At 40.9% G+C, this 27276-nt stretch overlaps 2 protein-coding genes across 2 annotated transcripts in view; one reads left to right on the forward strand and one right to left on the reverse strand.

Moving 5' to 3' along the window:
* SCRN1 (secernin 1) overlaps positions 1-19476 on the forward strand; it is a 28404-nt gene extending 8928 nt beyond the window's left edge. The window contains exons 2-8 of the mRNA XM_008632015.2: positions 2313-2494; positions 7930-8132; positions 10941-11135; positions 12746-12911; positions 14834-15014; positions 17012-17171; positions 17412-19476. Coding sequence (XP_008630237.2) covers positions 2313-2494; positions 7930-8132; positions 10941-11135; positions 12746-12911; positions 14834-15014; positions 17012-17170 — 1086 coding nt within the window. The 3' untranslated portion in view covers position 17171; positions 17412-19476. The remainder of the gene's footprint in view (positions 1-2312; positions 2495-7929; positions 8133-10940; positions 11136-12745; positions 12912-14833; positions 15015-17011; positions 17172-17411) is intronic.
* A 4002-nt stretch (positions 19477-23478) lies between these two features.
* The window catches only part of WIPF3 (WAS/WASL interacting protein family member 3), a 34858-nt gene continuing 31060 nt past the window's right edge, over positions 23479-27276 (reverse strand). The window contains exons 6-9 of the mRNA XM_017732070.1: positions 27200-27272; positions 25469-25615; positions 24681-24782; positions 23479-23952 (exon numbers count right to left, since the gene is read on the reverse strand). Of these exons, the coding sequence (XP_017587559.1) occupies positions 23912-23952; positions 24681-24782; positions 25469-25615; positions 27200-27272 (363 nt within the window). The 3' untranslated portion in view covers positions 23479-23911. The remainder of the gene's footprint in view (positions 23953-24680; positions 24783-25468; positions 25616-27199; positions 27273-27276) is intronic.

Raw genomic sequence — 27276 nt, forward strand, 5'->3', positions numbered from 1 at the left:
TCTTTCCCTTTTCTCCACTGCTACCATTGACAATAAGATCTCTGCAATGAATAGCAGCTTTGGAAGTGCTTGGCACCAAGCACCAAGTGAGGCACCAAGTAATAAGCCATTGGTAGTGAGGATAGCCTTGCAAATATGTTTTGCAGAGGAAAGGCATTCAGCATTTTTTTGGCTTAACTATCACTTTTCAGAGTGTTATCATTTTTCCTTCTAGTAAATCAGAGTCAGTGTAAGCAAGCTTGTATAATAGGGCTATTCAGCGAGAAAGTGCTATGCAAGTGTGGGTTTATGGAGTCCTGAAGTCTCCTCCAGACTGTGCCTAGGTTTTTGCTTTCTGCTGTGGGGTTGAGATGGTTCATGTCCTGGATGGCTCTGCAGGACGGCTCCAGCCAGCTGACCACCTGTGAAATGTGGGGGGGCTAAGGCTGCAGACTTGGGGCCTGATAGCTGCTCTGGGGTTGTCTTGACATGTAATCTTTCCCTGCTGCTCCAGCTCCCCCTTTGCACATGCAGCAAATGCAGTTATTCTCTGTTCACACACAAGCAAACAGCACTGACCTGATGTTCTGAAATGAAATTGTGCAGAATGTCAAAAATGAGATTTATTTGCTGACAGCTCAAAAGGAGAAGGGGGAGTTTTGATAAGAAATGTCAGTTTCAGCATGACTTGGTTACACAATGAAGCAAAGGGTGAACTGTAAAGAGTTTTTATTAGTAAGATCTTAGCTCCTGGCCAGTGCCAAATGTTGTTGCACCTTGATAGATGAGGAATTTGCCTCTACAAAATCACAGTGTATTACTATATAAGCAATTTGGCCTAACAGCCTGGGGAAATATTAGGGACGTTCTCCTACAAATACAGCAGGTAAGTCCCTGACAGGATCTTGTTGCCTAAGCCTGTCCTTAGACTGAAAGAGTTCACTGCCCCTCTGCTTCATTTTGTTTTGTTTTGACCTATTTGCACACATTACCTAATGAAGGTGGCAAGCTCATTTCTTGTATCCCTCTTGCGTGGTCAAAGTGAAGGACTCTGAAAATCCCATTTTTGACCAGAGATAGTCTATTACATGCTTTAATTGCTTTAATTTAAATGCGAGAGGAACTATTACTGTAAAAATCATGGCTCAGGACTGAAGGCTGAAGATGATCATGCTGTATAATCTTTAAGGGGGGAAAGACAGGCTGGTAAAAAAACAAAGCTTCTCACTGCTCTGATAATTTTGGATGATTTCTTTGGCTTTAGGTTTTAATATAGACACAGCCAGGCAAACAAGGCAAATAACTTTTAGTCCATTCTGATGATCCTGTTTACCTTGATATGCCTGATCATATATTCCCCCAAAAAAACTGTTGCAGATTACTTCCTGTAAGGAAGAAGTTACAACAGGAATGCTGGACCCTAAGAGATGCCTTGTAAATACAGATAACTTTAGTTTTCTCAGATGCAAGTTCTGCAGAGTTTGATCCTTGAAAAACTTGATGTGAACTCAACAGTAAAGTGTAAAGTCCATTTCTTTGGTTTGCACAAGCCAATGATGTAATGATGGATTGAGCTCTCATCCATGCTGTCTGGGAAAATAATGCTTGTTTTGAAGGCAAGCGCTTGTTATGAGGAGAAGTAAATGTGTTTGAAACATAACATAATTTCTTTCTTCCTTGCAGTTTCAATGGCTTCTCTGCAGCTTTCCTTTGTATTTTTGACTTGTCAGAGTACATCCACAGACATGTAATTAAAGTAGACCATTTAAAATAGTAGAAACACCAGTTTAAGCAACAGCAATACCCATGTTTTAGTTTTGTGACTGTTTATCAAAGCATACTACTGAATCTTTCAAGGCTTGTTTTTTTTTTTCCTCTTTCTACCAGTTGTCTCTGTCTTGGGGGCAGCTGCAGGGGAGGCAGCAAGGGAGAGGAGGAAGCCTTCTCATGTATTTTGTCCCAGTTACCACTGTTACACTATGTACTTAATAAAGTACTGGAGATGGTGCTTAGGGGAGGTGGTAGAATGGTTTGATGTTGTTACTGTGTACAAGTATGATCTGTGTTTTCAGTGTAGCAGTACAGTCTGTCTCCTGCTGCTTTCCACTGATTCTAGCATTTGGATCCTGCTTGTCTCTTGGGAGCCTGCAAGCATCAACACATGTATTTTCCCAGGCTTGTGCAATGTAAGGATATAAAGGTTCAAACATGACACCTACATGTTGTTTTTAAAAGTTGCTTGTTCATTCACGAAACATGGACTTTTTAAATAACGTGTGTCCTTTCTGTACATTGTGATTGTTTAACTTTCTCTCTTGCTGCTGTCTCTGCAGTGCACATACATTGAGATTGAGCAGGTGCCGAAGACTCATGCTGTTGTGCTGAGCAGGCCCTCCTGGCTTTGGGGGGCAGAAATGGGAGCTAACGAGCACGGGGTGTGTGTAGCTAACGAAGCTGTCGTGACCAGAGAACCTGCTTCTGAATCTGAAGCCTTGCTTGGCATGGATCTTGTCAGGTGGGTGTCTTGCTGAGCTGTGACCAGCCTTTCATCATCAGCCTTAGATGATGCTGGTACCAGCTATCAGCTTTGTGGTGTTGGCATGAGGAGATTTTTTAAAACACTATAAGCAGGAGACCTTTCTAGGTAGGGCTCCCAGTACAGCTGAGTTAACACTTAAAACACTTGCAATCTGAGTTTAGCTACCAAGTATGCAGGTTCACTCAATCTACCTTGTCTACCTACCCTTCAGTCTAGCAGTGGCTGTTCTGACAGGATAAGAGATATGATTATGTTGTTAGTAAGGAACTGCTAACTAATTTGTAATATCAGATTGCCAGTGTGCCTTTCATTCTCCCTCCCTTTACAGCAGCCTACTCTGACCTAAAAAGCTTATTCTGGGCTTATAGCCAGCTGTAGACATAAACAAACTACTGTGCCTTACTTCAGCCCATGCATTCCAATGCAAACCATTGCCCTCATTCAAATGCTGGCACACAAACTCCTGTGAGCCTGTTCATTGACGGCCGTCTGCCCAAAAGTCTTGTGCTACCCTGTAAGTCTCAGCCTGAATGGTGATCTTGCAGTGAGGAGAGTTCAAAGGAGGCTTGGGTGGGGGATGAAAGCTGAAAATCAAAGAAGAGAGAACATGTGAACTTCTTTCAAAGAGAGATGAAGCAAATGGACTCAATTTAAAGACTGAACAGAACAACAGCTGCATATTTAAGTAAATCAGTGTTAGACCCAGTGGTCCTGGAATTTGCCCTAGGATACTTAATGAGCTGACTGAAGCAGTTACAGGTGAATTCTCATTTTTCTTGAGGACTAGTAAAAGATGGGAGAGGTTTTGGTTGACGGGAAAAAGTTAAATGTTGTGGGTATGCTTAGTATAGTTAAAAAGATTTGTTATAAACATGCTTAACCTCAGTTCATGAAGGGGAAAAAACTCAAATATCAAGGAGTTGATGAATGCACAGTAATAACTGGTAGTCAAGAAAAATCCTGTCAAACCATTCTACTTTACTCCTGCAATGAGTTAACACATTTTATAGATAAAAGGATAGGAAATAGATACCTTGACTTTTAAGAGGACATTAAACCTTAGAAGTTATTCTCATAAGCAAGCTGGGAAGCATGAGTTAGAAGGAATTGTTGTTAGGTGTATAGCTGCCTGAAACTGTAACTGTACATGTTCTCTAAGGCGTCTCTGCAGAAATATGGTTATTACTGTATCCCACAGCTGTAGGGAGGAGAGGAGAGAAGATCCAGCAGGCAGGAATTGTGCAGCAAGATTGATTTAATTATTTTACAAACTCATTTATAGACTTTTTTCTTTGTCGTCTAATTGGACAAAGGATCAGCCACTCCTTGGGGTGATTGGCTAAAATCCTAAAACATCCATTGTCAAAATATTTTTCTCCTGTACCATAAACAAAGCTCTGCAAGGTCACAGGTGTTCATGGTTTACAGAACTTCTGCAAATATCTTCGTGAGAGAGAAAAGTATCTCACGGGCTTAGAAAGAAGCAAGAAAATTTCTTGCTAACAGTATTTTTGTATCCACATATGGTTTCTGCTTCCAGCTAAATCTAGAGGAATATGGGCCAGTTGGAGAGAATGCAGTGGAAATTGGAAATGTGATCAGAGAGCTATAGAATCTGACCAATGAGAAACTCATGAGGGAATTTGGGTTATATTCCTCTTTGGTATTTTCTCTAAGCCCTGTATATACTGAAGGAATCTGTGGAGAAACTGTACCTGCGAGGATGAGTAAATTTAATTGCTTTGAGGGAGACTGAGTAGATGTGAGGGGTTATTTAAGAAAATATAGGACAACCTTTTGTGAGGAAAAGGGCTTAGATATCTGACTTTCTAAGCTCCACCTTTATTTTTTCCCTCCTACTGCAGTCCTTTTGAAACCTTAATAAACCATTGGTTTAAATGTCAAGTTCTGCTTATTTTGGTCACAGTTATTGCAGTCTCAAAGGACTGGTTAACATTCAAATATATATGCTATCCAACAGCTCTAGATTTACCCACACCAGCAAATCAGGACATATCAAAGTAAGGAGGTGCTGGTCATAAACTACAAATAATCGTCACCTGTAGTTGCTACCCTCCCTCTCTTCCTTCTTACCTGCAGAAGAAATTGTAGCTCAGATGCAGAGAGGGTGCTTCAGGCTAGGAGAACCAGAGATGTGTTGTTACCATCTGCTGCTTGTTCCAGCCAAAGTGTTTCTTTCTCTTACTGTGAAGACTTGGCCACTTGAATTAAGTGTGTCTATTTCATGTCACCTCATAGAATAGAGAACCATCAAATATGAAATCAATCTCTATAGGCTGCAGTGAAGCAGCTGGCACCAGCTCTGCCTCTTTGATAGAGTATCACAGCATGTCAGAACACTTCAATGATAATTATGAAATTAATAAAGTTTGTGTGATGGACTTCGGGGTTAGAAGTTGGTCCCATTCCATGCAGGCTGGTCTCCATCCCAGTTAATCTGAATGGAGAGCATGAACCTAGTCACAACACACAGAAAAACTGAGAGAAAACATGCTCCAGCACAAATTCCTAAGGAGCCTTTTTTCTCTAGGGTTTTATTCAAAAGCTTGATTTTTCAAAGCTGTACCAGTATTGCTACATTGGTTGGCTTATCAGGATTTTCTTCAGGTATTCTTCCTCGCTGCCTGCAGTTTTGGGTTTTTTGGAGGCACAGTTGCCTCTATAAAGCACCTGTTTACTAGCGAAGCACATTCGTATGAAGAGTTCATGTATTGTTTTGCTGATGCAGTTAGAAAAGGACAGCATTATCACACAAAAGGTATATATGGAGAAACCTGTAAGTTACACCCTTATTTTTGCATTTTTGTCTTAATTTTAATCCCTATGTGTTTGTATTATTTATTTGTTCTTTTCATCACAGGTGCAATAATTTTTTCAGAGCCACACAGAGATACCAATCTTGGCAGGGAGTCAAGAATGCTCTTTAAAATGGTATTAATTTGTTTACCAATTTCTTTCCTTAGAGACCTCAAAATTGAATAAAGTAGAATGTCATCAAGTGTGTTAGTTAATTTGGAAAGCCTACATTATGTAACTGATAGGTGAAGTTGAAAAGCTTAACATAGTGTTGTTTTGACAATATGATAGCATATTGGAGGTACTTAGGCAGTGGATTGTACTCAGTCACTGAAATTTTATTAATGACTAATTCAAGTTCTCATCTGGGGGTGAAATTGCTTCAAACTTTTCTTCCAGCTCACCTTGAAGGATGCTCTGAAGTGTGTTAGTGGGAGGGTTATGCTGTGGTTGCCCAGGACACTGATGCTGAGATAACTGACAAGACTTAATTTTGTGGAAATGAGTTGTGTGATTGTTGTGTTGGATGGGGTTTTTTCCCCTTGGTTTTTTTTGCTGTCCCTTGTGACTGACAGATAGGAGCAGCCAGGAAAAGCAGAGCCTAGACCTTTAATGGAAATAAATATAACATTGGAGCCATTTATAAAAAAATCATACCTAAAGGATACTTCTTCAAACTGAATCCCTGCTGTGCTTTTGACAGGGAAAGCTAGACTTTAACCATCTCAAATGGAAAATTTCAGGGAGACATTATTAAAAGTTTTAGTGGGATGTTATGTCTCTTGGCAGGTTTTGATCTAATTATAACCTAATGGTTTTGGTCATTATCTGTGGAGAAGGGAGCAGATTATCACTGAATTTAGTGACTGTATGGTCACCAAGGTAGTTTTCAGTCCATTCACTTACCTGTGGCAGTGGCAGCTCTTGGGATTGCTCTTAGGGAATAAGACATGCTTTTGGGCTAGCTTTTCAATGATGTCTTTTAAATTTTTCTAAATTATGAAATCTGAAAAATCAATTGCACCAGTGATGAAAAGAATGAAGGAAAAACATAAATGCATAGGGACTAAAGATGGAGTCACCAGTACAAAACAAGTTTCAGCTAACAAGAAAAGACAAGAGGGAAGGATCCTATAAATGCAAAGTAAGGAGATGATGGGGGAGGAGCTGTCACTTTAAGGTAGGCCTTAAAATTCTAGTTGGCTCTTGGCTCTTCTTTGTCAGTAAGTGAAAAATAGATGCTGATGGGAGAGATGAAAACACGGCTTTCAATAATTCAGCCTAAAGCAAGGCTAATGGTAGCCAAGTATTTAACAAAGCAGACCCAGTGCAGAGATCAGGTTGAGAAGTACTGAGATCAACAAATCTGTACTCAAATTATCAGAACCTGATTTGTCTACTGTACTTTTTAGGACAGAAACAGAGTAGTGTTTTCTTGTCATGTGATTTCAAGAGAAATGGAAAGAGCTAGCATAGTACTTTTATCTAAAAAAAGTGATTTTCTTGGAACTATCCATCAGTCAAAATTATTTTGTCCATAGAGCGATTAGAGAAAGACAAACACAGAGGAAAATATTAATGTGACAACATTAATAGTAAACAGCAGAGAGAAATTTTGGACTGATCCAGGTAACTCTCCCATTGGATGGAGGCATGGATATGCTGTTGTTTGAAACACTGCATTTCCTCATTACCAGTAATTGGATTTTGGAACCAGTGAAATCGTTTGCAGGTCAGATTTGAACTTCTGGTTACTGCTTTTGTTGTTGATTCAATTAGGGCTGTAAATTATATCAAGGGATTATCTAATGCCTCTTCTTCAAGGCAGGATACAGTCGTTCCCTAGGGCTTTGTTAAATTTATTACCACACCTCAGATTACTTTTCCATAAAATACCCCTGCTTTGCTCGAACTTCCTTTTAAAATTATGTTCTTTCAGACCTATGGTTACTCTTAATTCTGACAAAAGCCATATCTGGTATTCAAACAGTTTTTTGGGGAAGTCTCTGCAGGAACTCTGAAGTATGACTGTGCACAAATGCTTCTCTTTACTGTGTGCAGTATGCATGTAAGGGTAACACCTAGTTTCCATGGCCAGGCAGAGCATTGGGAAAGAGAGGTTGTAATATTGGATATTGGTCCCTTCCCTTTTTTGATAGCTGGTAGTATTAATTTGCTACTTCCCACTGTTGTACAGAAAAGTAAACTTGGTACAGCTGTTACTTAGAAAAAAATGTTTGCAAATTCTCCTTCAAATGTATTCTGCTTGAGGAGAAGATAAGTAGAACATTGCATGTTTACAGTGCAGCTGAGATCATTGGTTGGTAATTGGACTCTTTTTTAAAAAACTGAAAGCCAGCTATGATAGGCTTGACAATAAAGAACCAGTGCAGAAAAATCAAGACTAGAAACAAATAATTTAATATCTCATTCTTTAATTCTAGTAACTCATTAAAGCAAGAATTCTTACATTAGGCATACCAGACACTTCAATACTGTAAACCCTGATGAGTGCTGATGTTTAAAATTAATAACTTAAGGAGATCTCAGTGTTTCATTCCTCTCTGAATCTCTGTTTTACCCTTTTCGTATAGGCTTGGCCTAGAAAGAGGTGCAACAGCTAAAGAAGCATTGGATGTAATAGTTGCTCTGTTGGAAGAGCATGGGCAAGGTGGAAATTATTATGAAGATGGGAGTTCGTGCCATACTTTCCAAAGTGCGTTTTTGATTGTGGACAGAAATGAAGCCTGGATACTGGAGACTTCTGGAAAGTATTGGGCAGCTGAAAAAATCACAGGTTTGTTTAGCACTCACAGCAAATCTCTGTTATTATAAATACCTGTAAAGAGCTGTCATGGAAAAATTGGTCTTAGAGTCAGTAAGTTTAAATAAGTGACTAATTAATGCAATTTTAGACTTCTGTATTTGTGCTACTATGATTTTTTTTGTTACGTGTTGATTTGTGTTGGCTGACGTAACTTAGCATTTTCTGTGAAGATGGAGATTGTTGCCTTTATGCATAAACTATATAATAATCATCATTTTTGTATTTGACAGGTGTATTTTCCCAGATTTATTTCCCATTGGGAATATGTCAAGTGTTTTTTTGATGGAGTTAATGCCCAAATTATTACTTACAAATCTAAAATACTGTGAGAAAAGGATATGCATTGATAGTTTTGACAAAAAGGCTTTTTTGAGGTGATAAATTGAATGGGTTGCTGGTGGTGGTTCCTTTACTGAAATAGATATACTCCCTTCATATCCCTGTTTTTTAAATGATAGTGCAAAACAATACTTTTCTGCTCTTTAAACTTGTAAATGGTTTCTTTTTCTGTGTGTGTGAAGCCAGAGCTGCCAAACCAACTTCTAGAATTTACTAGCTTAGTGGTTGAATTTATTTAAAACTTTTCCAGCATATATGGGCTGCCTTAATGTAATATGATTGTTTCAGGCCTGTATTTAATTTATTCTCATCTTGGTTTTGAAGGAATTTTTATTTTCATAAGAGTAGAGCTTTTTAAATGTACTCATGTTTGAATGAAGGGAAAATTCAGAGTATTTATGAGGACTTTTGTCATCCATGACTTGAGCTATGACAGATCCACTCAAGTCTTTCCTTATTTCCCCCTGAAGGAAAGGTAGGAGATAGCAGATATGGGAAGGAGCAAAGAAGTAACACCAGGCTGTGCAATGTTGTGCAATGCCATCAAATAGGAATCAGTAACCTTAACAGAGGTGGTGTTTTCCCAAGTAAAGCTTGTATTTTAAGGATACCTACAAGTCTTCTGGCATGAGCAGATACCAAACCAAGACTGAAAATGCTGTCCTGATAAAACCCTAGTTCTGGAAAGCAGCTGACTCCTGAGGTTCCTGGGATTATGCAGTGACAGCCTGCCTTCTTCTCTTGACCTGCCTTACTGATATTTGAAGAACAGTGGGTTTTATTTAGCAGTTTTAGCTGCATCAGCAATACATAACCTTCATGTCCTTCTTCCCAGCAAATAAGCTGTTGCCTTCATCTGCTGCTTGCAGCTTTTTGAAATGGTTCTGCAGCTCTGTTCTGGTTTTTACCAGCACATTGCTCTTCAGGAGGTCCCTGTGAGCTGCAGATAAGTAGTTTCCCTCTCCCACAGCCTACCAGGAGGAAAGGCTGCTGGCCCTGTAAGAACTCTGTATTTCATACTTCAGGGGGCTCTTTTTTGCAACCATAAGTGTGCCTCTTAAGCTTTCAAATGAATGCACAAATGCTGCTAAAACAGGGAAAATGTGTCATTCTCCAGTATGAAGGCATATCTTTTCCTCAGAGTTGTTCTAATATTACTGCTGCAGGACTGTAAAGCTTATAGTGTTTATCAAGCAGCTCTCTGACAGTAATTTAAGGATAAACACTTCAAAATCCTTTCTATTACTGTTCTTTAGTCTGAGTGGAAAAATTTGATTGATAAATTTTATTTTTTTGTGGTGGATCAAACCCGTGAAATATTATTTTGCCTGAGTTAATAAATGTAGTATTTAAAGAGCTCCTAAAGAGTGGCTTGCCTAGCTGGACATGAACACAAATACTCTCATCACTCAAGTGAAGAAAAGTCCCTGAAAAGTGTACTGTTTGAAAGTGTGAATCAAAATAAGCTGTCAGTCACCCTAGTGTAAGTCAGAACTGGATGACAGGGACTTTTTTTGCAGAATGATGCACAGAACTTCCTGAAGTTGTTACCCATTATTTAAATTGCATGCATGAGGCATTACAAAAGCGAGATTACTTTTTTGGAAGGCAGTATTTAAAACTTCCACAACAACTGGTTTTGCTTCTGTTTAAGAAATGGTTTGTGCCAAATTCCAGAATCTGTGTTTATTTTAGTTTATAGTTTTATTTTATCAGCTCTTTCTCTGGCTTGCAATACATTTGCTTTATTCTCTCTGAGGGATATCTACAGCAACCACTGCCATGCTGTGGATATATGGTTGTAAGCACTGTGGTATTTTTGAGAAAAGGAACTTAAAAAACCCTTTAGTATTCTTTGGAGGCTGCTTACACTTCTTTTTACTTCATGCCATTTTAAAATTTAAGATTAATTTAAACCTATCTTGCAGCTTACAGTGAAATTGTTTCTCAACTGGGAAGGTTAAAGCAATTGTTAAGATTTTAAAAGCATTTTCCAAATTCTTAGGTTTGAAGGGCAAGGCAGGTTCATTAAGTGCAGCTCTGCTGAAATATATTTTGAAATCAAGTCCGATCTCAAGCCTTGTTGTGTCTGTGGAATATGCCACTGGAAAAAAGATTAGGCAGGTGCCTTTGGCATTTGGATACCACTGTTGCTTTGTGGTCAGAGCATGTGAGGTGTGGATTGGGAAAATGGCATTCTGACTAAATCTCGCTATTAATCACAAGTGTCAGTGTCTCAGCAGGGCACAGAGAATTGAGCTCTGCAACCTGCAGTGATTGGTAATTCTGTGTATGTGTAATTATATAGTTACACAGTCATGCCAAATGTAAATCCTAACCAGTGGTTTAATTTGTTTCCTAATTGAAATGACATTTTCCTTCCAGCTTCTCCCAGAAAAACTATATTAAGGCTCTCTTTTGATATGTGACTCTTTCTAGAGGGAGTGAAATGCATTTGCAATCAGCTTTCATTAACTACAAAAATTGATGCTGAGCATCCTGAACTAAGGAATTATGTCAAAAGTCAAGGCTGGTGGAACGGAGACTCAGACTTCAATTTTTCTGAAGTGTTCTCTCTTGCTGATGGCCATTTAGCCTGTTGTTCCGGCAGGGAGAGCCTAGAAAAGCAAGGTGGTAAGTGTTGAGCTATCTTTCTGTGGGCACAGTGGGTTTTTTAGTCACTGCTGCCTCCTTTTCAGGCATTCTGTTCAGAACTGCATGTGACTGAGAGCACCTCTACATGTGTAGGAACGAAGATCAGAACTAAAGACTGTCCCTAAACTTGCCACAATTTAGGATGAAGCCCTTAGTGTCACCCTCAAAGTTTCAAAACAGGATTTCAATTGCAAAGTAACTTCCTTCAGTGTTTTGATGTGCATGATGTGCCACTGCATTTGTGCTTTCCTGTAATTTTAGCAGCCCTACCTAAAACTAAAATTATATTATTATTTAAAAAAAAAAATGGCCTCACATATTAAAGATTGAGCTGAGTGGAATCTGCATTTTGGGGAAAATGTAGATTTAACCTTTTGGGGAAAGTTTCAAGATCATAGTTAAAGGAAGAACAGCTGCAAACTGAAGTTCCTTTCTCATGGCTGAGCAGAATGAAGCTGCTGGAACAGACAATGTGCCTATTCCCCACAATCAAAGGAAGGGTTTATCTCCAGACTCAAATTTATTACTGACTTCAGTTCACTGCAGCTGGCCAGCATACCTCTGAAATGACCAGCCTGCAGCAGTGCATGACTGACATATATCTGCTCTTTCATGCATGAAAAACAGCACAAATTATCATTTTCTAAAAGGCTGTTAACTACAGATGTGAGTTTACTAGAGTGTTGGCATTTTCACATGTTGGCAAATGTCTAGAGAGTATAGAGGTGAGATATTTGTTGCACTGCAGAGTTCTTGCTAAAGCTGTACAATTGCAGGGAGAGTGGTTTGTGTCTGAGGCAGATACAGTAACTCCAAGGGCCTATAGGTAAAAGATCCTAATAAACCTGGATTATAGCACTAAAAACCCTGAGGGCCCCTGCAGACAGATGGCTGTGGCTGAAAATCTTGCAGGCTGCTGAGTCATTCCGTGTCTCCTGGTGTGCTGAGGAACCTGTGCATGGAGGTTTGAGTCACTGCAGAGTCTGAGAAGGTACAGGGGCAGAAGCCTCACCTGCCAAAGGAGCAGTGGCAGAAAACATGGAGCGGCCATGGGGGCAAAGCTGTGAGTGACACAGGCAGGAAACACAGTGAGAACAGGGGATTCTTGTAGGTAGGGGTTTGGAGAAAAATCTTGGTGCCTAGGTCTGCTGCTGTAACATTCTGTGACTGCAAGATGATGTTTCAAAATTTTGACTGAGAGATAATTGAAAGTAAGAAGTGGAAGATCAGGGTGCTCTCATTCTGCCCTGCTTGGGTAGAGGAAAATGGATGTTTTATGTAAGTAATCTGTTCATAGTGACTGCTAAAGCAGTATTACAGCCTTCTTCCTGAAAAAGTACCTTTTTAATAACATTTCTCCCTACCTGGCAATTGTCATGCCTAATTAATGCTTCCTACCATTCTCATTTACTAGCTAGGCACGTTCTTTCTGAATGTTCATTATTTAAGTAGAAACTATTAACTGGGATTTGTGACATGCCCATGTCAAGTGTCAGTGGCCATTTTAGGCCAAAGCTTGTTCAGGCTAAAATCCTTACCTGGACTCCAAGCCATTGAACACTCAGGAATTTTTTCCCCCCTCCATATAGGTGACGTTTCTGCACAAGCTATGATTGATGTCCTGCGTGACAAGGATAGTGGTGTCTGTGTGGACTCTGAATCTTTCCTTACTACAGCTAGCATAGTGTCTGTTCTGCCTCAGGACCCTAGTTTTCCCTGTATTCATTACTTCACTGGCACGCCAGACCCTTCAAGGTAAGCCACAGCACTGGGGTCCCTGGGGTGCAGAGCAGGTGATGGGTTGAAAGGTAGTAAACAAACCCTGCCACCCAAACTGGAACATACTTGAAGAGCATGTTCTAACCAGAAATGCAGTCAGTGCTCTGTGATGTGCAATCTGACAGTCCTGTGTTACCAAACTGCATCTTGCTGCAATTCCAAATGGACACCACTGGGCTGAAAGACTGGATCTGGAACTTTGCCTAAAGTCAGAGCTTCCAGGGGAAATGCAGTTTAGGGAGGACCCAGGAATTCCAGTGTAGTTGCTTTCCACTTGGAAAGTTGTTTAGATGATGAGGCTGGGGACTTCCCAAGTCAATTCCTTGAACAGGTGGGTGCAAAACGCAAAAAAATGAAGTGTCTTAACTATCAAAGAGGGTTTGTGTACTCTAGGCAGCTTCATATGACATCAAAATGTTAACACAGCAAAACATCTGCAAATTGCTGGTATCCCAAGCATGTTTTTTATTGGAGGGACAATTTCTAGTTGGTTTACATGGTGTCCTCTCTAGCTGAAAGTATCTGAGGAGATTAGGGAATTCATGGGCTGGATCATCAAAGAACTAATGAATTATCTTGTATTTTAAACAGAATCCACCTGGGATTCACAGAAATTAAACTAAACCACTTGCAGTTATTCAGGAGATCTGCCACTTGCATTGAGGTAAAGAGGTTATGGGGAGAAGAAGATGGTGCCCTTGAACAGCTGACAGTCATTCCTGTAAGAGGACTGGTAGTAATCATTAGGTTTTACTGAGGGCTGTGGAAGTCATCCATGCCAAAGGGACCTTCCACCCACCTTGAGTTATGTAACTCAGATTTTCAGGGTTAACTGTCAAGTTTAAACTTGCTTACCCAAACTTTTCTTTGACTTGATGCAAATCCTTTGTGATAAAAAGGAGCAAGGCTTCAAATTATTGTGTTGGGACTTCTGTCCTTTTGAACATGGAAAACCTAGCTTTTATTGAAAGCCTCGTCTAGAGACCTTTCTTGCTTTATTCTACACTGTAATGCATTTAAAAAGCTTTATTTAAATGCAGCTAGTGAGTCATGTAAATTCTTAGTCAGCAAGGCTTCGTGACAGTGATGGAAAGGGTAGCAGCACTGAACCTGCTGACTGTACACAGGCAGTGGTTATTAATTGTGTGTTGCAGAAGTCTTGCACTTTTGGCAGGTTCTTCACTGCAGAATGCAGGGTGCTTTATTGTTCTGTATCTAAAGAGAAGGAAGGCAGTTGTTCCATGCCAAAACCTACTTTCAGCTTCTCAGGAATGAAGATCCTACATTGATGGGGTTTTTTTGTCTGTCTCTCTCTGGAGTTTAGATCCAAACTCAGCGTTGAAGTTGTTTGAGAAGTGTCACAATATTGGTAGCCATGTCTTCCCCCAGCTCTTGAAGTAAAATTCTAAAATGCTGCTGTTTATATGCCAAATCCTCTGATATTGAGCAAGATACGTAATCTTCCCTGCTCCACACAAGTGTTTATTTATGATTTTAATAAAAATTAAACCTGGAAGGAGGAGGAGAGATGCCAGTGGGAACAGAGGAGAAAAACTGATGTGAGGCCGAATATTGAGATTTGTTACAAAAAACTTGAAGAAGAAAATCAGTGCTACTCTTCTAAAGAAGTGGCAGAACTGGCATGAGGACACCAGAGAATCTTATAGGTAAAAAGGGGTAATAAGGTTTTACAATAATTGCCAAACCCAGTTCTTTTAAAGCACATAGATTTGTTTTGCTTGTGACCAGTACCAAGTCTCTAACCTTATCCATGCCTAGTGTAGACGAATTACCTGTGCTGCTCTGTATGTGTTGTTTTAAAATAGCCTGGTGAACATTTCAATAACATATATGAGATCTCTCTTATTACTGCAAGCAGTAATTCTCATTTCTTTCAGGTCCATATTTAAACCCTTTATTTTTGTCGATGATGTAAAATTAGTACCAAAAGTACAGTCTCCTTCTTTTGGCAATGATGATCCTGCTAAAAAGATACCTCGATTCCAGGAGAAACCTGATCGTAGGCATGAATTGTACAAGGCACATGAATGGGCCCGATCTCTCCTGGAGAATGATCAGGTAAGAGCTGTGGGACCTGGAATTAAAGAATTGAACTCAATGTAGATTCCTAACTCCATAATTTAGTTCACAGTCACTCACTGAAAAACATTCTCTGAATATTCTTAGAATCCTTGTAAGTTGAGCTTGAATAATGATGGCCTCTGAAGGACAAACTATTCTGCATAGTTTTTGTTATCCTGAGAGTGTTGCTCTGTTTCATGACTTTTACAAAATGCAAAGTCAAACTGGTAAGCTGATTATCTTGTTCAGGCCCCACTGTGGATATAGTCTTTTTAGTGATTAGAACACTGGATGCTAGTGCAACCTGGTATCAGAATTATGTGATAGGATGGCAGCAGGAGTGTTATAATTTAAATTATATGATGGATTAAGGACTACATAGCTTGGAAAGGTATTTTTCTTGAAGGAATAATTTGCACTTGACAGTTTTGCAAGTCTTGCATTTTGCAATTCAATGCATTTCTGTTAATTTTTAAGATTTAACTGACAATGCCATATGAGAAGAAACAACACTTTGCAGAGCCATGCAATACATACCTGAGGGCTGAAAACCTTCCATTGTAAAACTTAGTGTTGAAGATCTCTTATGCAAATAATTTTGGAATAAGTCAAGAAGGGGATTGTTCTGTATAGCTTTTCCAAATGGTTGGGATAAAACTTTTGGTGTCATTGGGCAGGTAGTTCAATAACTTCTCGACATTTGCAATTACAACTACAGCAGTAAACTGGGTACGTAGTTTTTGAGGTAGTGAAACAGAGGGAGAGACCACCAGGGCACACCAGTCAGGCTTTTATTGGTATTCAGGCAATTTGTGGAAGACCCTCACATGGTTGTGTTGAACTTCCACAGAGGACTTGCTTTCTTACCATTTCCCTCTGTGTGTATTTGCATGGGTCAGAGTCTTGCTGTGATCGTAACAACATTCAGACTTACCCATTATTGATTAAGGAAGCTATGATAAGCTTTGCTGATACAAACGTTATTGAAATGCAGTTTGGGCTAGATTTTTGATTTCTTGGAATGGTGTAATTTAAAATATGTGGCCTCTGTGGCAATTTTGTTTTAATGTGCAGCTGGCTCTCATATCATTATGCAAGATGTTGATTTAGGGAACACCTAGAAGAGGCATCTTAGCATCTTGTGAACTCTTGCCTGTTAAAGTCCCCACAATGTGACACCAATAGTTGTGCCAGAAAAGGAAATGCAGTTTCTGTTCAGGCTTCATGCTATAAAACCTGCCCAACCAAGAGTCTAAACCTTGGATGAAGTGCTCTACTCTTTCTGGACAAAATGTTGAGGAAAATCCTGAAAAACTCAGAACCAGCACTGATTCTAAATGACTTTTTTTTCCCTGAAACTCAGTTTTGAAACCTGCAAGCAAAACAAACAGTGCTTCTCCATGGAAAAAAAAAAAAAAAAGAGTTTAAATAACCTTTGGATTAAATGAAATGACAGCTTTTCCAGGAGTGAATTTTCTAGAAACACAAAGAGTAGTAAGTCAGAATGGCACACAAAACCTCCCTGGGACCTGGAGTCTTAATACTGTTACATGACGCATCATTTCACATCTGTTGACCATCTTGCAGGTGTTGATTTGAGGCATGCACATGCAAACACGACAATCCGTACAATTCTTAGGGCTTCTAGTCTTCTCATATAGTTCTGTTTGTGGGATTACAAGTTTAAGAACTTGCTTTATTAGATGTACAAGCCTTATATAATTTTCCTCTATTCATCTTTCACCTTCTTCCTTCTTTGCTTTAAACATAGCGGCTCCTTTTTTGTTGTTTTTCTTAATGCACAAAGTGTCCAGGACTGTTCCTTTTAGCCTTTGGCCATCCAAAATAACTAATAACAGATATAGTTTGTAATTAAAAAGGCTTTTCCATTTTAAAAAATATTTGAAAATGTCTCTGTAACAGAAGAGAAACAGTAAAATGCTTTAATGAGCCTGTTTGCTGGTTAACTGAGTTTGGTTGTTTCATGCCTTTAGGATAAAGGCCAGAAACTGATGAGGATTATGTTAGACCTTGAAAAACAAGGTTTAGAAGCAATGGAAGATATCCTTTCTCGTACAGAGATTCTGGATCCAGCTGAAGTAGTGGATCTCTTCTATGACTGTGTTGACACAGAACTAAAGTTCTTCAAATAAAGTAAGCAAACAATTCTTTAGGTACTACTATACCAGTGAATGTGAAATGTTGGGTCCAATTCTGAACCTCCTCTTTCTCTTTTACACTAAGCTGAGGATGTTAAGAATTGGGTTCAAACCCACCTGTCTACTTGCTCAGGTTGTCTCCAAAATCCCTTTTCCCTATGTTGCATTGCAGGTGATTTTTTTCAATTGCACTCTTGCTTGGAATGGATTTTCAACAAATTTTATCTCATTTCAGCTACGGTGGCTATTGTTAGCCTTTTCACTGGAAGACTGCAATGTTCTTCAAGCCTTGAAAGAAAGTCTTCACACTTGTGATTTTGCAGGAAAAAACATTTCTAGAGGAAAAAATGTTACTTGCTAGCTGTATCCAGTTAACAAATTGCTTTCCTTTGTCCAATCTTGTGGTGTTCCTGTTTGTGTATGTATATAGTGAAAGGAGAAAGTCACTGACTGGTCCAATTACTGTGTGCATGCTGGCTAATTTAGTACAGAATGTTAAAACATGTATGTTGGGCAACCAATTAAAGTAAAGATTAACTTCATCAGGCTAATTGCCATACTGTCATTGAAAGCAATCTGGTTTTCCCTCTGTTGCTCAGGACTAGGCTTGCAGCAAAGCTGACTTGCATTTTTCTCTTCTTGCTAATTCATGCAGAGTTGAAATGGTAGAGTTGAAATGACAGTTTGAGACGGGCAGGAAGGTAAGTCCTGGTTCTTGACCTTGTTGTGCTGGCCTCATATGGCCGTATCTGGTTGCAGTAACTCAGCACCTGACATTATGCCTGTACAAATTATCAGAATTAAGTCCCCCAGGTTAAGTTCTGCCTTCGCCCTCAGCCAGCTTAGGGCAGCTTGTGTTTGTGGTGCACCTGGCTGCTGCTCCAGAACTGAGTACAGAAGTGCAGAGCCAGCCTGGATGCTGTAGACATCTACACATATTGGCTCTTAAGATGCAACTGGTAAGGTGTCAGATTTATACACAGGCTACAAATTTGGAATTTTTTTAAGGAATAGATACTGGATATTGATAAGTACCTGGATATTCTCCATCTTTCTGCCTTTGTACTGCTGAACAGTTTTAGTAATCTCTGTTGTGAGATACATGGCTGATGAATCCATTAAGGACCAGCAAGTTGCTGGTGGGTGTGGCAATCCAACTGGTTAGGCTTAGAAATGGCTGTCCTATGCTTCCTTATATTAAGTGCAGTGCTGCAGCATGCTTCCCTTCCTCCACAGTCTACAGGCAGACCTGCTTTTCATTGTATTTTCTTCTTGTGGAAGTGGGATAGGGCAAACACTGAGAATTAAACCAGTAAACACTGTGTCCAGTGAAGATGGTTGGTGGGTTTTTTTCATAGAGGAGATTGAAAGAAGACGTCCATGTCTTTAATAAGTGGAAGTTAACATGTGGAGTTAAAATCCTTCACTGTTTGGGAAAGTGGATGGTGAAGAACCACAGGCTTCTGTATTGAGGAAGTAAAAGCTCCTTAGAAAGCAGTAACACCTCAAGTTGAAACTGTAAGAGTTGTGCATCAGGGAAATAGTCATTGCCATATTAGCACACTGCATTCTCAGGATTTTTTCAATGACATTGTTCCATTCAGACTCATTACTTTGGTATTGCCTTACATGACAAGTAGCAATTGGACAAGAAAACATGGAGCCTTTTCATTTACAGAAAACAAGCAAGAAGGTATTTTCTCTTATGGCCTACCTAATAATCTCCCATTCACAAAAAAATCCTCCCATGCTGTCTATCATAGGACCAATTCCTGTGTCTTAAGTATTTTAAAGTGTAGACAATGGGAGAAGAAAATATGCAAGTAAACCCTGAAATTTAGCTGCTCTGTATGGTAGCCAGAGGAGGGGCTGACTGCAAGAAGCACACCTGATTTCAGAGAATGTTGTGTGGGATGAAGCCCTCTGAAAGAGAAGTGTGCTTTTTCCAGCTGCCCATAACTGAAATAAATGGATTTCCCATGAAATCACATCTCCTGATAGGACTAGCTGGGTATTTCTGAACACCCAGGGAACAGGGTTTGATTGCCCCAGACAGAGGACAAAAATTAGGATAAACCACTTCTCACAGCTATTTTGCACAACTTGGATCTCTAATCTTTGAGAGTTAGGAGGGAGGCAAGATGAAAGAAGTGGGTGTTCCTGTTAAAAACATCATATATCTTATTTGCCTGTTTCTTAAGAAAGAAGAAAGCAACACTTGCAATTATCTCATGGGCATTTATGTCCGTATTTGGAACTGCTTATATGACGGAATTAATAAATGGTTTTGAGCACAGTGATCCAGGTAGTAATTTTCTAATAGTATGTTGATTTTGCTTCAGTTGTGTAGTGCATTTAAAAACAAAAACCAAAAAACATGGTTGGGTGCAGTCAGTATAAACCAGAGCAACTGCATAGTCTTAACATTTCCAGTGGTCTTGAGCAGAGCTGTGCCTCAGTGGAAGGACACAGTGGGACTTGTGGGAGCAGCTGCCCCAGGGTGAAAGCCAGTGTGATTCTCTGTATCTCCAGAACCTTCAATGGAACTTGAATGACAAATATATGGAAACAGCATTTCAGTAATGCTAGCAAATGCACACAGGATTTCTAGTTTCATCCCTGAAAGATGTTTATTTCTAAAATACCCAAAGCATAATAAAAAATGGAGTAAAATTTTCTTCTCCTTTATATATATCTGCTGGTAGGTAGTCTAGCATTAAGTAGTTTTAAAATCTTTAGGAAGGTACTTACTACAAAGCAGTACACAAATTTCAGAATAAATGAGAGCCAACAATATGCCACCTTTAATAGTACTATAACAAAATAGTTTTTAAAGCAGTATTCAACTTTTCCGGTTGTTTGAGCAGCAATGTAGATGTAGACCCCTGCTTGTTACTATATTCATGCATATTTATCAAGTAACTACAATAATGACAGTGACAGTATTGGTCAAAGCATCACCACTTTTTTTTTCATTTTTCTTTTCACATGATGTACAGCAAGGTACCATAATAGGCTAGAAAAAGACTAATGTTGCTTTCTTGGAGTCCTGTGGGTGAAGAGCTTCTTACCCCTACACCATCTCACACCATGAACATGCATGTGTGTGGGAATAGTTAGAGCATAACAGAGCTGCTGTAAGAACAAAGAGAAAAGCAGGGATGTAAAGATGCAGTTACCTGTCTTTTCTAAGTAGTTTTGTTCAAGGGCAACACCATGGGGAAAGATCATCTGTGATCTATAACATTATTACAGCTCTAACTGAGGGGAATTGATGGCAATTATATAAATTAATGCCATAACTGAAAGAGCCTAGCTGTTTGCACCAGACTCACCCTGGAATAGCAGTATTCTTTTTCAAGTTTGTGAATCATGGAATCATTTATATTGGAAAACAACTCCTGAGATCATTGAATCCAACCATTAACCCAGCACTGCCATGTCCGCCAGCAAACCATGTCCCTGAGTGCTGTATCTACAGGTCTTTTAAATACCTGCAGCTATTAAATGGTGACTTCACCACTTCCCTGAGGAGCCTGTTCCAATGCCTGACCACTCTTGGTGACAAATTTCTTCCAAATACTGAATCTAAACCTCCCCTGGCACAGCTTGAGGGCATTTCCTCTTGTCCTGTGCCTTGCTACTTGAGAGAAGTGACTGACCCCCCATTAGCACAGTATGCTTTTGGGTTATAGAGAGCGATGAGGTCCCCTCTGAACCCCAAGCCAGGATGTTGTTGGCCTTCTTGATCACGTGAGCACACACACACTGGCTCCTGTTCAGCCACTGTCAACCAGCACACCCAGGTCCTTCAGTGCCAGGCTGGTTTCCAGCCACTCTGCCCCCAGCCTGTAGTGCTGCCTTGGGGTGTTATAACCCAGGTCTAGAAACCCAGAAAAGCTGTAAGAAGGGGAATCAAAGGGTGGTTGGGATTGAAAGGGATGGCTACAGGTCACAGAATCACAGAATGAACTAGGCTGGAAAAGACCTTTGAGATTGTCAAGTCCAACTTAGGATCTAACACCTCCTCATCAACTAAACCATGGCCCTCAGTGCCATGTCCAGTCTTTTTTTAAACACATCCAGCGGCGTGACTCCACCACCTCCCTGATGATTCCATTGCCCAATTACTCTTTTCAGTGAAGAATTTTTTCCTGATGTCTAACCTAAACTTCCCTTGGTGCAGCTTAAGACTGTGTGCTTTTGTTCTATCAGTCATTGCCTGGGAGAAGAGACTGACCCCCACCTGGCTACAACAACCTTTCAGGTAGTTGTAGAGTGATAAAGTCTCCCCTGATCCTCCTTTTTTCCAGGCTAAACAACCCCAGCTCCCTCAGCTGTTCTTCATAGGGCTTGTGTTCCAGGCCCTTCACCAGCCTTGTTGCCCTCCTCTGGATGTGTTTGAGCGTCTCAACATCCTTCCTGAACTGAAGGGTCCAGAACTGGACACAGCACTCGAGGTGCGGCCTCACCAGTGCCAAGTACAGGGGAACAATGACTTCCATGGTCCTGCTGGCCACACTATTGCTGATACAGGCCAGGATGCCACTGGCCTTCTTGGCCACCAGGGCACACTGCTGGCTCATGTTCAGTTGGCTGTTGACCAGAACCCCCAGGTCCCTTTCTGCCTGGCCACTGTCTAGCCAGTCTGTCCCCAGCCTGTAGCGCTGCAGGGGTTGTTGTGGCCAAAGTGCAGGACTCAACACTTGGAGTTGTTAAATGTCATGTTGCTGGACCTGGCCCATCAATCCAGCCTGTCCAGGTCCCTCTGCAGAGCTCTCTTGCCCTCCAGCAGATCAACACATGCTCCCAGCTTGGTGTCATGTGCAAATTTACTGATGGTGGACTCAATCCCCTCATCCAGATCATCAGTGAAGATATTAAACAGGACTGGCCCCAGCAGTGATCCCTGGGGGACACCACTAGTGGCTGGCTGCCAACTGGATGCAGCACTGTTCACCACCACTCTGGGCCCAGCCATCCAGCCAGTTCTTAACCCAGCAAAGAGTGTACCTGTCCAAGCCATGGCTGCCAGCTTTTCCAGGAGTCATCTGGTCCAATACCCCTGGCCAAGCAGGGTCACCTAGCGCCAGTTGTCCAGGACCAAGTCCAGATGGCTTTTGAATATCTTTAAGGAGTGACTCTACCAGGTCCCTGGGCAACCTGTGCCAAGGCTCAGTCACCCCCACAGTCAAAAAGTGTTTTCTGATGTTCCAACAGAGCCTCCTGTGTTGCAGTTGCTGCCCATTTCCTCTGGTCCTGTCACTGGACATCACTGAAAAGAGTCTGGCTCCATCTTTATACCCCTCTTCAAATATTTATATACATTGAAGAGATCCCCTCTGAGCCTTCTCTTCTCCAGCTGGAACAGTCCCAGCTCTCTCAGCCTTTCCTCATAGGAGAGATGCTCCAGTCCCTTCATCACCTTTGGGGCTCCTTGTAGGACTCTCTTCAGCATGGCCGTGTCTTCCTTGCACTGGGGAGCCCCGAATTTGGACACAGCACATGTGGCCACACACAGGTGTGGCCTCACTAGTGCTGAGCAGAGGAGAAGAATCACCTCCCGTGACCTGGCACCACTTCTCCCAATGCAGTGAACTGCACAGGAGTAAGGGTAATTCTTGCTAGAAATAGACATCTTGGGACCAGATCTGAACATCTGTGATCCAGAGACCTTACCCAAGGTCTGAATATTAAAAGCAGAAGTTCAAGTCTTGTCTGCTGCTAGGTTGTTACTTTTCCCAACCAACTCTATTTGAGACAAAAACCACTTTGGGGACTGAGTGTTCCACATGGTGTGTTTTGGACAATGAATCCTCTCTGCTGGCAAATAGTAGTAGCTCTAGTTGCCTGTTTAAAATGTAGGTTTTGGATCACTCATCCAAAGGCCTTGTAATTGCTGGGTAAAGGCAAACTATCAGAGAAATAGTAAATATCCACTCTGCAGGCAGGAAAAGACAGGACACATGTCCTTACATACACTCATCACAGCATGTGTATTCACATGCACCATTTCTTTTGCTTGCTTACAATAGAGCAACTTCCTTTTCCTCCACTTTGGAAGGGTTCTGTCATCTTTGTCAAGTCCATGACCACCCTACCCAGCTGGGCTTCTTCAGACACTACCCTATAAGGATCTGTAATCATTAGGAGGTAGGCTCAATAGCAGCCACAGCTCCTTGGCGTCTCCTCTTCACGCTTCATGAGAAAGGGATTGTGGGCCCATCTCTTCATGAAAGTGACATCCTGCTGTATGCTGAGGACAGGCACAATGGAAGAAGTGAAGAAACGTAACAACAGACTAAAGACAGCATATTAGTTTGACAGTTCATTGAAAAAAATGTCTGAATAATAACTGTAGAATTTCCAAAAATTATGATGGAAGGGGAAAAAAGAATTACAGGCACGTAGCACAAAACATTCTGAGGTAACATTGTCAGAATGATAAGAATGAGAATTGTTTCAACACTACAAGAATTTAGATTTTATGCTGCTTTGCTTAAAAAATATTCACCTATATACAGTAATTTAAAAGCCTGCACTAACGTTCCTGTAGTATGTAGGCCAGTTCAAAAGGTGTCATTGATACTGTTTTTCCAGTTTATAGAAATGTTAACATTGCAGTACTTGCGACTCAAGTACAGTCTATCACTGCAATGGGTACCCCCTTCTGTTTTCTATATTATTTTGATCTTCTTTTTTAATACTAGTCCAGAGAGCATCAGAAGACTCTTCTCATCTCACATGTGTTCTTAATGGAGGATTTTTAGAGGGATCTGTAAATAGATAGGTATGAAAAGTCATGCAAAGTACCTTAGCATGGAAACAAAACAAAACATAACAAAAGGTTATTAAAAGTTGGAGATCTAATAATACAGAAGACCGTGTTTTACAAAAAGCAGAATATGGGCATGAGATCTTTTGGCACCTTCAACTACCCATTTTCAAAGCTGGATAGGTCAACTGCTCTTACAACAGTGACCTGATTCTAAGTTTCTCAGTTAAGAAGGGAGGAAAAAAAAAATAAAGCAAGGTTCAGCCATTTATCACTTTCCTGACAAAATTCAGGTACTAAGTCACTTTGTTATTCAGGTGTGTAAAACACCATGCATAGGATTTAAATCAAAATACATGATGGAATACACGGATCAAGTCACCTTTCTCTGTGATTTCACAAGTTAACGAACAAAAAAATCAAACTCAATAGCTGCCCAAGTCTGTTCTACGACATTACTGTTTTTAACATCACAGGCTTTGCAAATTTAGCAGTCTAGAAACACAGGCTGCATGTCCAGCCACATAATTTGTTTTTAGCTAAGATGCTAAAGTAACTAAGTGCTTTTCATTATATCTTTGGTCCCTGTTGCCACTGTGACAAGTCCCATTCCTCTCTGTGCCTATGCTAGCAGTTCAGTTATGTTAATGCTGGTTCAGTTCTTTATTTTTCGTCCCCATTCTTAAGCCTCTTGATAATGATCAGATTTTTTCATGTTTACACACTTACCTCTGGGTATCTTGCTGGGATATGTTTTCTGAAATGGTTTGAATTCATCAGGTGGGGGGAAATCCTCCACAGAATGGAAAGTAAATTTAGATTCGAAGTCATCTGGGAAGTTTCAGGGAAATAAACATTAGTGGCTGCTAGAGAGAAACTTCAAAAAAAAATCCCCAACAGTGTTGCCACAAGTAATTTCAATTAAAAATGCTGGCTTATTTTCCCCTGGAATTGATAGTGGCTCATTCCATAAAAAACCATCTTGATGAGTAGTTCTGTGAGCCTTCCAAGTTTTCTGCCTTAATTGCAATCACTGCCTGCTACTAAAACTGAAGTTAAGCTTCTGGCTGCCGTTCCAGTTTTCTGCATTGATGGTATTGTGGTAATAGAGGTATTCCTTGGTGGTTTTCAAGACATGTAGCTGTAAACAAGAATGAATGGCCAATTCATCAGACCACAAAAATAATTCTTCGTGGTCTTTGCCCTATATGGCTGAAGCCTCTAAATGTCCAAGATCTGGTTTTAAGAACGGTAATATAAGCACACTATGGGAACTATTCATATTTTCAAGTAATTTTGCAGGTAGTACGTGCTTTTCTACTGATTGAATTCAAATCCTTTGTGAAAAAGCCTTAATTTTCTATCATTGTATAAGGTTGTACAGAAATGTTTCTATTATACTACCCTGTTAATCCTATGACAAAGTCTTGAGTGAACTTTTGAGGTCTGAGACACACACGAGCTTTGGTACTAAAATTATTAACTAAGGCCAAGAGATTTAATTTAGATGGTATTACCAATGATGTGCATATTTCCATTTTTAAGTGGTGTGTAGGGGTCATGCGCTGTAGCCCAGGCTGAGACTCCAGACTTGCTTGTAAGTTCAGTTGTTGGTGATCTTGCTGGTGGCTGTGGAGGTGTGACCAGCTTTCCAGCACCGGTTCCTTCAAAAAAAACCCCACGAGACCAGCATATAAACATCATCATGACTTAAACCTGACAGTCAACTGCACACAAAAGTGGAGGAGGTACAGAAAGAATGCAGTGTTTGGGGCAAACATACCCATAGCTGTTGCTTGTCAAGCCTGACCATCGATTTGTAGCATTAAGTATTAAATTCAAGTCACTATTGGAGTTGGCTGAGACTTTCCATTTCCAGTTCTAAGGAAAGTGTGACATTCTGAAGTGTGGTTTTGTCCCAGTCTGGAAGGGAAGATTATGCTTCCACTTCTACAAGAACAAGCAGTCTCTTTATGCAAAGGAAATCAATGAAACAACCACAGCAGGTGGTATGTCTAGAAGAAAATTTTCTGACACTTTGGCAGCTCTGCAATGGAATTACCATTAGTCTTGTGCGTTTCACTGAGGAGTTGCAAGGGCCATCAAAGTCTACACCTGGCAGATATACCACAGGAGCCATGTGAGGGGGAGGGAGCCCAAGGCCTCCAAGGTATCAGCCTCTCAAAACTGCTTATCCTCCTTGATAACCAAGGGACAGGCAGGCTGATTTTATGGAGACTGCACAAATTGAACTACCATGAGAAATTGGCATCCCGACATAGTTCATCAGAGAGTTCTGAGCAGCATTAATCACCACCACAAGGCACCTGATCTGCTGTACTTACATGGCCTTTCCCCTGGCTCTCAAAGGGAGCCAGTAATCTTTCTCCTGACATGCGGCTGCTAAAATACAGGGTACAGAACATTCTCTTTCAGATGTTCCCTATTAAGTAGCTGTCTCCATTTCTCAAACCCACACAGATCTAGGCTCATCTTTTTTATTATTTTCATTACATTAGAGGAGTTTAATAAAATTTCCTTCTATCATCTACTCAAGGAAATACTGGCTAATACCCCACTTCCCAAGTAGTCAGAGAAACCTTTGGCGGAACCGCCTTGATCACAGGAAGCACTGGCTGCTTCTCTTTGTTGAACAGCAGAGAGCTGCAGCCACATTTGCTTTTGCTCACCTGTGGCTAGTAGCTGCCCCATCTCTGTTTCATTAGCTCCTGTAGTGTTTCCCAGCTGTTGCCAGTATTGCTTCTGCATGGGTACAGCTGTAGAGGGATGTCCTGGGCAAGCTGGCAAATGAGCAGCTGCTGACCTGGCAGACACCGTGGTGCGTACTCTGCTGCCCTACCTGAGCCTGTCAGAGTACCACCCACTGCACTGCTGGAGACACACCAATGCCAACACAAAAGCAAGAAGCAGCCCAGTGGTCCGAAGCGTTTGCCTCCACTGATCAGCATGTCACTTCCCAGAGTGGCAGCTTAAACAATAAGGCATGTGTGCCCAGTGCTAAGAACTGCCTGACATCTCAAAAAGCCAGATGTTTTGGGTGTTCATCACGTGCCGTGCAACCTACAGGTATTCCTCCCATGTGTGCTCTTCATCCCTCCCCCTCCATGCTCTCTAGTCATCAGTGCAATAGAATGGTTTGGGTTGGAAGGGGACCTTGAAGAACGAAGTCATGACTTCCCCCGGGAAATCCAAAGGCAGGGAGAAGCCTTCAGAGGTGCCGCTCTCACCTGCGCCTCGGCCGGGTCTCTTTTTCCTGGTCTCCACCACGGCTGCGGGCTGAGGAGGGCCGGGGGTGGGTGGGAGC

This window comes from Corvus brachyrhynchos, unplaced genomic scaffold (genome assembly GCF_000691975.1).
Source record: "Corvus brachyrhynchos isolate BGI_N302 unplaced genomic scaffold, ASM69197v1 scaffold53, whole genome shotgun sequence".
Classification (NCBI taxonomy): domain Eukaryota; kingdom Metazoa; phylum Chordata; class Aves; order Passeriformes; family Corvidae; genus Corvus; species Corvus brachyrhynchos.